The sequence below is a fragment of the Aspergillus vadensis genome (assembly GCF_003184925.1).
Source record: "Aspergillus vadensis CBS 113365 unplaced genomic scaffold BO88scaffold_11, whole genome shotgun sequence".
Classification (NCBI taxonomy): domain Eukaryota; kingdom Fungi; phylum Ascomycota; class Eurotiomycetes; order Eurotiales; family Aspergillaceae; genus Aspergillus; species Aspergillus vadensis.
The window spans coordinates 859645-870735 of NW_020292049.1; the positions used below are offsets into that span (position 1 = coordinate 859645).

The 11091-nt window shown below is 53.2% G+C and overlaps 4 protein-coding genes across 4 annotated transcripts; 2 read left to right on the forward strand and 2 right to left on the reverse strand.

The window, feature by feature from the left end:
- Nucleotides 1-1683: 1683 nt before the first annotated feature.
- BO88DRAFT_404994 (uncharacterized protein) lies at nucleotides 1684-2420 on the reverse strand (the record flags this gene model as incomplete). The annotated part of the gene is made up of 1 exon (XM_025706761.1): nucleotides 1684-2420. A coding segment is annotated over exon 1 (311 nt), but the record flags the coding sequence as incomplete, so codon positions are not given.
- A 735-nt stretch (nucleotides 2421-3155) lies between these two features.
- Nucleotides 3156-7055, forward strand: BO88DRAFT_415223 (putative SH3 domain protein (Cyk3); the record flags this gene model as incomplete). The annotated part of the gene is made up of 1 exon (XM_025708200.1): nucleotides 3156-7055. The coding sequence occupies one exon, from the start codon at nucleotides 3156-3158 to the stop codon at nucleotides 7053-7055; it is 3900 nt and encodes a 1299-aa protein (XP_025563099.1).
- A 644-nt stretch (nucleotides 7056-7699) lies between these two features.
- On the reverse strand, nucleotides 7700-9246 carry BO88DRAFT_404997 (putative exopolyphosphatase). Its single transcript, XM_025706762.1, has one exon. It carries the CDS (start codon nucleotides 9203-9205, stop codon nucleotides 7772-7774), a length of 1434 nt encoding a protein of 477 aa, XP_025563100.1. The 5' UTR covers nucleotides 9206-9246; the 3' UTR covers nucleotides 7700-7771.
- A 391-nt stretch (nucleotides 9247-9637) lies between these two features.
- On the forward strand, nucleotides 9638-10996 carry BO88DRAFT_453747 (1-aminocyclopropane-1-carboxylate deaminase/D-cysteine desulfhydrase; the record flags this gene model as incomplete). Its single annotated transcript, XM_025710766.1, has 1 exon — nucleotides 9638-10996. The coding sequence occupies one exon, from the start codon at nucleotides 9638-9640 to the stop codon at nucleotides 10994-10996; it is 1359 nt and encodes a 452-aa protein (XP_025563101.1).
- Nucleotides 10997-11091: the final 95 nt, after the last annotated feature.

The window sequence follows — 11091 nt, forward strand, 5'->3', positions numbered from 1 at the left end:
GACCGACGGATCATTCTTCCTGCCATATCTACACGGTCCTCGAGCGCCGCCAGTTCATTTGCCTTGCTAGGGATATGGACTGTACTCAGTTCATGGATTTTTTACTATTCTGCAGGTGCGACTTGACTCTGCACCATTTCCCCTGGTTTAAAAGCATGCATGGTGCTCGAATATATAATCAACATGGCGAGTACCATTGGACTAGTTTTGAGTAGTTCAGCTGGCACAGTACTTTTACTCCGTGATCGGACGACTATGATGGCACGGATCCAGGGGGTTATGCTGAATCAGTATCGTCTCATATCCGCTTCGGCCATCCAACCTTCCATTCGAGTGGCGGGTCATGCTTGACATGTGTCCGACAAATGTCAAGGCTCAATAACTCGCCAAATAGCCAGGATGAAACCTTAACCACCGGGAATGTGTTCTAGATGGGTATTGGGGGCCACTATCGAGGAGTCGGGTTGATAAGGTTCATAAGCCGTGCTGCCACCCTACGTTCCACTCGTGTCATTGTGGTCCAAATTCGTTCTGAGTTAGCATTCTCATAATGACTCCTCGAGGTTAGTCAATCTTACAAACGATCAGCAAATGTCAACCCTGTTGCTATCATACCTCATGACGGTGAGCATAGCGAGGCAAGATAGCAAAAATGGGCTATTTGGAGAAGAAGCCAATGCAGGAAGTATGAATCAAGAGGCGGTATCCCTATGATCTGGCTGAGACATTGCCAAGGATCCCCCAAGAAGCCTCCCAGTAGGCTTACCAAGCTTCAACCTTAGTTACAGGAGCAATGCTTTGTCCCAGGATTTTGTACGGGCCAATAAATATAGTGCGTATCCCTAGGCTAAGGTAAACCTTCACAAACGAAGGAAATCCCAAACATGTCTCAAAGACATCGTATGCCTATCAAGCAGGCTTAAAAATCGGTGTCGACTCTCTGTTTCCTTGGAAAATTAAATCATGTCACGGTCCGTCAGACTATCAGCTTACAGTCCTCCATGATCAGGAGCAGGCAAACACAGTCGATAAAGATGCTTACCGTCGATGAAAAGTAGTGCACAGACTCGCCAACTGATGCCAGCCATTCCGGATGCGCGCCTCATTAAGGTTACTTGGCATGAGCCTCTCGTAAGCCTTGGAGGTTCTGTTGTTGAAGCTGCAGAGACTGTTCCGAACTGCGTCCCCTTCCACCCATACTGGCGAAGGGAAACTTTTTTCGGTATCATCAGCAGATACTCGGGCCAAAAGAGATCATGAGGTCTTGAATAGAGTTCAATCCACACAATAGCGTGAAAGTCCTGATGTATAGTACTGGCTGTAAATGAGTGTAATAAAATCCCCGGTATAGAAAGCCAGTAGGGGATTTACTAGATTAGCGTGGTCGAGGTAGGGTGGTAGACCTGTGAGTGGCACGTGTATCGCCGGGCCCGACTGGAACGATGACCATCCGCCTCACTCCGCTGTTACAGTAGCAGAGAAAACTTTGATGTCCATAGCATAGCACAGGATATTAGTAACTGCGACGAAGAGAAGGCTATGGATGAGATTGGTACTGCTTGGAAAAAAGCTAATTTTCATTCCCCCTCTACTTCCTACCCTACCATTAAATACGTACTACACATCGTACAGATATATATGCATATATATATCTACTACTGGCAATTTTTTGAGAATAGGACACTACGATCGATGATAAACTTTGCAGATAGCGGCATTGAGGCCGTACATGAACTTACTCCTCGTACGCTAGCCGCAATAAACTCGAGCGAGTAGACTGATATGACTCCCCATGACTTGACCCGAGGAAGGAATTCTAGAAAGGACATCCAGGATACGACAGTAAGCTTCGTCGGCCGGTAGATCAGTTTCCTCGGAATTGCGATGCAGACAATATCGACCATCATTACCTCAGCCAAGCAAGGGGCTGCGGCAGCTGACCAGTTGGGTTGGAGGGATTTTGGCCACATACCAGGAGATGCCTTTGGAGTCATCGCTTGATGTTACTATATCCAAAAAACCTCGCGGTCTGAGCTTCGAGTGAGAGTGTGATCTAAATCGTTGCCATCAGTTTGACAGACCTGGGAGCTAAGTGACAGACAGATTAGCTTATCATGAAGAATACCATCGGAGGAAACACCAGAAGGAGACTTATATACTATACAGTACCTCAACTGTTTCGAGGGCGGGTAAATTCTGGTCTAGTCTCTCATATGATCCGCACTGGTTTCTCTTCGAGGTGGGTACAAAGTAGTTGTATTGCACCACAAGTAGTAATCTATAGATGAAACACAAGTTGATTGGCAACCCAGGGGTGAATGTTCTCTGGGTGGTACAGCGGGTAGCGGAGGTACAACCATGGATCCTCATCTTGGGGGAGGGGGACCCCTAGTAGCCACGCGCGGAGTACCGTGGAGCTTCGTATGACCTATGATTGATTCTGAATGAGTTCGGTTATTGGTATGTTGAACTGACATCATCCAGCGAACAGAGTTATAAAGGGAGAGAAATCGATGTAAACTCTAGAGGAAGAGGATAATAGTAGTTGACTAGTGACTAGCAAAGAGGACTGTGCGTAATAAGCTTATCGATAAGGGAGGGACTAGTCCCGAAACGGAGCCCACGTAAACACCAAAACATCGATCGGGCCTCACCGTCCAGTTTCCCTTGAGTTCCAAGTCCATCTCTCTCTCTCTCACTCTTTCTCTCCCCCCCCCCCCCTTCCCTAGCTTCTCGCTCTCTCCTCCACTCACTAACTAACCCAACCACCCCCTCCCTTTAACCTAAAGCGTGTCGCATCCCACGCTGAACCTTCCGCCCCCCTTCTTCGCGTTCCGGCGTGCTACTCTCTTCCCTTGTTTTTGTTTTTCCTTTCTTGCCATGTGTTGGTCTACAGCTCCGTTACCCGGTCCTTAATGCTTCCGTTATTGTCTCTCGTTCAGCGACGGTGCGCTTGTAGCTATATTCGCCCTTTGACTTTCCTACCTCGTTGATACTTCGATCGGGCCCCGATACTGCATCATATCAATCTTCTGACACGTCAATTGCATATCCGATCGTTTTCTCCAGCAATCTGACGTCCGCTCTGGCTAGCAATCAGCGGTGGTGGTAGTAGTCGATCTCCGGTCCGCTCGTGCTCGGTCAATTCAGCCGCAATGGCCCCCGCCGCACCCCAGCTCCCGACCCGATTCCCTTGCTGGTGTCGCGCAATATATTCATGGGGTGGAGAAACCAAACGCGACTTGGGATTTGTGGAGGGCGACCTCATTGAGTGTCTAAATGCTGGCGATGGTCAGTGGTGGATGGGCCGATTGCGGCGAGACAGGCGCATGATGGGTTTGTTTCCCTCCAACTTCGTTGAAGTGCTCAGGGAGGATTTCGTACCTGTGCAACGGTCAACGAGCCCCATGCCACCAACTGCCTCCTCGCCAATCACGAATCCAACTTCGGCTCCTAAGAAACAGAAAACGGTCTTTCGAAAGCCATTCCAAGCCCATAAAGAAGCTCTTGCGCCTTCGGGTGAGCTATCCCGGAGCTCGACCTCCTCGTCGCCAGTGACCAGTACGATCCCGCAAACTCCACCCCGAGATGGCAGTCTTTCCTCGCGGAAGGTGAAACCGCTGCGCACCCCAACAACCGCTGTAAAGCATCAGAGCTCTTTGTCAAGGCCCGTATCCCGGTCCAGGCCTTTGTCCCGTGCGATGTCCCCGCATCCTCCAGCCGAACCAGATCCCCAACTTTCGTCCACCCTTCCTGGGACATACATGACCCGCAGACCTCCCTCTCGCGGAGTGTCGCCCCATCCGCCTGACCCAGAACTTCATCTTCCTGCCATCCCGCCTGCGCAAAGTGCACCACGTCCCGGACCTCCTCCTCGTGCGGTATCGCCAGCCCCTCCGCCAACCATCGATTACCAGCTTCCATCTCTCCCTCCTATGGAGGTTGCAATACAGAGACCTGCGTCTCGTGCAGCATCCCCATATCCGCCTGATGACGTAGATTTTATGCCTCCTCAGGTTCCGAGACACAGCATATCTCTACACCGGCCCTCCTCGCGCGAAATATCTCCACTTCAGCTGCACGAGAGAGAAGACTCGCCGCCCCCTCCACCCCCGCCACCACATAGAGTTGCTGTCAATCGTCAGCCGTCTATCGAACCACATGTTCCCACACGCCTGGACATGAACGATCGTTTTGTCACAATGTCAAGGACGCCATCACCGGCTGCCCATTCCGAGGGCCGCGGACACACCCCGTCGCCCCTTCGTGATGCGATGGAAGACGTGATGACTTCATTGGAGGATATGGGACTGCCCCGAGGCGGGCAGTCACCGTCGCCGCAGCCGATGTTCAACAACCCGTGGTCACCGGACGCATATGAGAGCTTCCGTGAAACTCGGCCCATACAAACCTCCCGTCGGCCGCTAACCTCTCTGGGTTTTGATGGAGACAAGGAGTACCAATATCATGGCAGTCAGACTCATAGAAACAGCGTCTACGCACATGATCCCTACATGGACGGTCCGCCACAACTGAACAACTATGTACAGAGGATGGAAAGTCGACTTCGGCAAATGCAAGAGCAGAGTCAAAGGGAGGCTGAGGATGCGCAACATTCTGATGAGGAAGCCCCACCGCCTCCCCCAAGAAACGTACCATACCATGCCCGGCATAACTCGATCCCCGCCCAGTACCCAGTGGTAAGAGGACGGAGGTCCGGCCAAGATCTCCGTGGGGACCTGCTCAATCGGTCATATACCAATAAGTCCAGCACGACAAACTCTTCGAGCGGGGTGCACAGTACGAGTACGACACAGACGGGAAGCACCGAGAGAACCAGCCAAAGCATCATGAGTGGGCCCTCAGCCGGTGGATTCAGCGCAACGAGTGCGGGTAGTTATGCCAGGAGAGGTACCACTCCGGCCGAGAGACCAAACACGGCAGTCGACACGTTCCGCTCGAGAGGCTTCAGCGATGTCTCCCGGGTGGCAAGGCCCGAAACGCCGTTGACCGGTATATCGTACCATTCCAGCCATAATACCTCTCGGCAAGGTGCGTCATCTGCCATACCCTGGTCGTCCGGTGAAGGCGGCGCAGAAGAGCCGACCGCTGTGTTCGGTGGCCTTTCCACACCAAAGGCCAAGAAGCCAGGGTTCTTCAAGAAGATCTTCGAGTCAGCAAAGACAGGCGCTGCCAACGCGAGGAGCAGCATCGCAGTCGGGCACAATGGTGGCTCTTCATCGCCCACTAAGGGCAGAGGGATCTCGCCAATCCGTGCTCTGCAATCCAGCCGGGACTCTGCCCGCGAAATGGGGCCTGGCACCAGCGCCATCGATTGGGTACAGGTCCGTCGCGATGTAAACCGCGCAAGCTCGCCCAGTCGAAACGAGAGAATCGAACGGGCTGAAAGATGCCAAATGATGGACCACCCTGTGATCTATTCGGTGGAGGAACTCTACGAGACGGCGGAAGGCGATGAAAGCATTGACGGCTTGCCGATCAGTGAGCCGACCAACTTCGCCAGTGTCAACCTGAACCTTGTGGACAAGAGCGCGCGTTTTGTCAACAGTCTTCCCCCAATGACGAATCCGGCGAGTTTAGCGCACGGGTATGTCTGCCGCCCTTATAAGAGTGATGTCCAGAGGCTGCGCGCCATCTTTACTTGGGTGAGCGAAAAGATCGCCTGGGATGACCCGGTTGAAGAGATCGGCATCGATTTGAGGCGGGTGCTGCAGACGAAAAGAGGCAGTCCCCAGGAAGTGGCCTATCTGGTCAAGGAGATGTGTGCGGCGGTCGGTCTCCATGCTGAAGCGATCAATGGGTTCCTCAAAGGCCCTGGGGAGATGTTTGACCTGGACGGCCTCTCGCGACCCAACCATTGGTGGAACTCGGTGCTCGTGGATGGCGAATGGCGCATCATGGACTGTTCGCTGGCCAGCCCTACGAATCCGCGACGGAACCAGTTCGTCACCAATAACACTTCCGTGGCCGAAAGCTGGTATTTCCTGGCACGACCCTTGGAGATTTGCTATACGCATGTTCCTCTTGCTCCTGAAGAGCAGCACATCTGCCCGCCTATTTCGCCAGACGTTCTGCTGACCCTCCCGGCGGCCTGCCCACCATATTTCAAGCTGAATATGCAATTCCCCGATTATGATACTAGCATCATCCGGATTGACGGCTTGGAAGTCATGCAGATTCGCCTTTCAGTGCCCCCGGACGTGGAATGTGCGGCCGAGGTGGAAGCCCCAGCGTTTGCTCGTGACGCCGATGGTGATTTCTTCGAAAGCGGCGAAGTTGTGCGCAAGCGTGCGCTGGTGCAGCCCGACTGGGTCAGTGGACAGAAGCGGATTACGGTGAAAGCTATCCTGCCCGGCGATGAAGGACAGGGCACAGTCAAGGTGTATGCCGGCAAGAAGGGACTGATGCACTCCAGCCGTGATATTCCCCACCCGTTGGCTCTTGCCCTTCCCATGCTCCACAGCAGCGATAACCCGCCGTACGATTTTGTGCTGCGCCATCCGACCCCTCACGCTCAGCGACATGATCTCTACATCATGCAGCCGCAGTGTGCGAAGCTGGCGGTCAACAACACCTTCGTTTTTGCTGTGCGCCAACACCCAGCCTCCCCGGCTTTGTCGTCCGGCAGCAATGAGGCTGGCGTCAGTGGGCGTGTCTCACCGTCGGTCTTCACCCGGCCTGCGAGCGCATTGAGTATGGTTTCCAGTTCCGCGGGTGGTTCCACGGTGTCCGGTGTGTCCAACGAGTTCTCTGCCTCGACATCGGCCATTTCGTCCGGCCGGTCGATGTCCGGACGCGAAAAACCGGCCAAGCTGGCGATTCAGTCTCCATCAGGCAAGATTCTTCGTCTGACGCGGAAGCCCGAGCATATGCTCAGCCCCCACACAGGCACACACGCTTTCACCGACGCGCCGGCAGATGGCAGCGTCTGGGAGACGGTGATCAAAATTGGCGAGCGCGGCGTGTGGCGAGGCTTGGTATTGGCCGACCGAGTTGCACGGTGGTGTGTCTTTTGCGAATGGGAGTGTTACTGACCGAAATTCCCAACTGCCGGGCTTGCATTTGGGAACATTTGCCAAGCAAACGCGACTGTAATCTAATCTTTTATTTGTGTTCATCTACGGAGACTTCTTCGTCGACATTTGTCTAATTGACAGCATTGCATCCGGTCCGGGACTGGCATCTGTACCAGGACATCATCAAGGGGCAGCAGGACGTGATCTACCCCTACATGTTACTACCATCATATTGAGGCGTTTCCGGAAAGACCATGATGGCGCCGGTGTTATTCTTTGTTCTTACTCTTTTCCTTCTTGACTGTTTCAACAATTTTATTTCATGTTTTTATGCATTATGGTTTCTGAATTATGGGGCATCATGTCTGATGATATGGCTGTTTGGGGCTTTATTCAATCTGCAATGAACTTACTGCTACGATCTAGAAGCATGACTAGAACGGTTGGTGCTGTGAATCAGGTCGGGATACATCGAAATTGGTTCTTTTTTGCTTCAGTTGTGTTGTGTTATTGTATCTATTATGTGTTGTGCTGGGGCTTTGAATACGGGCTCACTGGTCAGTACCCATCAACAGTCGCACAGTCAGTCGATTCTGATAAGATAGATATAGAACCATATCTGATTGTGACGTGGCTGGAGCAAGAAGCAATTAAATAATTAACCCAATTATATCCACCCATCTATATATTCAAAAAGCATATATACCCAAGAGATATACAAAGTAGATACTGAGTTACAAAGACTTCACTGCGTCCCTAATCAACGGCGCCACCTGCTTCCGACTCTTCGTAACATCCTCCTGCACCCAGATCCACTTCCTCCACGACTGGCCATCATCTCCTTTCACATCCCCCAACTCAGAACTTTGACTCTCCTCATCTCCATCCAACACCCTCCACTTCTCCAACCCCAACTGCACACCCGCCTGCTCCTCAAACACTTCCACGCCACGCACACCACCTTCCCCAGTCGCACACACCAACAACTCCCGACAAAACTTCCCCTCCGCACCACTAAACGCCGTCATCACCATCACCACATCCAACTCCTCCCTCTTCGCATAATTCACCACAGCATCAAGTAGGGCCCCCGCCCCGCCAGCTTTCCTCTCCAACCACGGCAATGACCGCACCATGGAACAAATCCCAATTTTCACCTCCCTTTCTCCCTCCTTCTTCTTCGAAGAAGGCAGTTCCCTCCACTCCTTATAATCCCTCTCCAAGACCTCAGGAACAGTCAACAAATCCAAGCTCCCCTGCTTGGCAGCCACCACCTCCTCAAAGAACTTATTATGATCCCAGGGCTTCCCAGCCGCATCCCCATCTCGATTCGAAATCGCATTTATCTTCGATCTCAGGAAACTATACGCAAGCGTATCCGAGTCCGTGACCTTCTCCTTGGCGGTGAAGTTCGCCGTGTCGATGAGGATCGCGCTCATGGCTAGTTTCGCTAATTGGAGTTCGGATGATAGCTCCTCGGGGGTGGAGGTGGCAGAGGAAGTGCGTCGCCAGCGGTCCATTTTATCCAACATGTTGACGACGAGCGAGGTGCATGACCCGGCGGGTTGGAGGAGGAAGGGCTGGTCTGGGTCTGTGATTGGGGCTAGGAAGTGTTCGTCGACGTGGTGGTCGATGCAGCCGAGGACGGTGAAGGTGAGGTTGGGGAGCGTGGGGAGGGAGCCTTGGCCTCGGGGTTGGGTGGGGGAGCGGATGGGAAGGGCGTTCCAGTCGACGAGGACGGCGTCGGCGGTTAATTTATTATCGTCGTTGTTGTGATTGTAGTCTTGGAGGTGAGTTGCAAAGTCGGAGACGGTGAGGATGTGTTCTTGGAGAAGAGGGCCGGCGGACTCGGGCGTGTCGGACCATGTTTCTTCGTCGGGGACGGGGGGGTGCGTGGAGAGCCAGAGGGATTTGATGAACTCAGGACGTAGACGGCGTAGTTCGGGGCCTGCAGGGACAGTAGGGAGGTTGATTAGGGGGACGTGAGGCCGGGGATGGGCGAAGGAGGCGTAGACAATGGCGGAGATGATGGAGTCGAGGTCGGCGGAGGGGTTGCCGATGACGTAGATGGGGGATTCGGCACGGGAGAGTCGGCCGGCGAGGAAGCGGTGGTGGGTTTGGAGGGCTTTGGCGAGGAATTGGAAGAGACTGTGCTCGGGAGGAGGCATTGTAACGGGTTTATCAGGGAGGATGTGCAGTGAGATTGGGATTGGTGATGTTGTTTTGGAGTCGAAAATATAAGATGAGGGGATAATTCCTCATCGGGGAATCTCCGCCGCGGAGAGGCAGAACTTGACCGCCTATGGCATCATCAAGATATTCAGCTATTCATGGTATCACTGACATCTCATCTAAATGATATCTCTAAACCAAGAATCTCTTCACCAATCTCTGCTGTAAGTCAATTCCATTCTCAATTCGTAGGTACTCACACACTACTACTAGTACTGTAGTATTAACGTACCCTCCAGATATACTCCAACCTCCCTGATATATACTCCGCACCATTCCCCTCAACACTGACAACATCACACTGAACACCGTATTCTCGCCCTCCAAACCACCCAATTCACACTCAATTACACTTTAACTACAACACCATGATCCCCCTCCCCACCCCCTTCTCCCAGATCCCACGCTACCCCCTCCTCTACCCAACCCCATCCCCCATCCACCCACTCCCAACCCTAACCAGAACCCTCCTCAGATCCCCATACACAAACCCCACCACCAACAAGAACATAAACACAAACATAAACATAACCCTGCACCTCAAACGCGAAGACCACGCCTCCCCACTGACCTCCAGCGGCAACAAATACCGCAAACTCGAGTACCTAATACCAGACATTCTTTCCCCAGTACCAAAATACGGCTCTTTAGCACCAGGACCCGATCACGGAACCCTCACATCCCCACAGGAACACCATACCAACAGGAAGAACAACAACAAGGAAGTAACCCTAGTAACCGAAGGCGCCCTCCAAAGCAACCACACCATCCAAGTAACCAGCATCGCGAACCACCTGAACCTCCCACGGCCGGTGATCATCCTCCACAAAGCGACGGGGGGCGGATACGCCCAAGTACCAGACAAGAGTCTGTTCGAGAGGACGGGGAATGTCCAGGTTGCGAAGTTGTTAGGGGCTGATGTGAGGGTTTTGGATTCAGCTACTGTTACAACATCCACATCCACATCTACAAATAGAGAAGAAGAAGAAGACCAAGATGGGGTACATTCGATCTTCACAACCCTCCAATCCGAAAATAAATCCCCCTACTGGATCCCCTCCGGCGCAAGCCTCCACCCCCTAGGTGGACTGGGATACGCGCGATGCGCATTCGAAATAGCGTACCAAGAAACCCAACCACCATTACAACCCGGGGCCCCCGCCCCAACCAACCTCGGAAGAATGGACTACATCTTCGTGGCATGCGGCAGCGGTAGTACCCACGGGGGACTAATCGCGGGATTAAAGCTCCTCGAGAGGCAAGAACGAGAAACACACCACCAAGATCCCGATTCCACTGCCCGCCGCCCACCGAGAAAAATCATCGGCGTGCTCACCTCCCCGACGCGCCCGCGCAGCTACCACGAGAGCAGAGTATTGCAGTTTGCGCGACAAGCGGGGCGACTCATCGGGATTGAGGATGTGGAGAGGGAGATAACGATGGAGGATGTGCATGTTGATGAGCGGTTCGCGGGCACGGCGTATGGGGAGGTGGATGATCAGACGGGGGATATGGTGCGGTTGATGGCGAGGGAGGAGGCGGTGTTGTTGGATCCGGTGTATACGGGGAAGGTGGCGAGGGGGATGGTGCATTGGGTTAGGGAGGGGGAGGTGGGTAGGGATTGGGTTGAGAGAGGGGGAAGGGAGGGAGATGGGGTTGGTGTTAATGTGTTGATGGTGCATACGGGGGGACAGTCTGCTTTGAGTGCGTATGCGGATGTGGTGTAGATAAGACATTTACTGCTGGGGTGGCTGTGTGGATTGTAGAATATAGTAGAGCTACTGCACATAGGCTGAGGAATAAGGTCTACTGTATTGAACGA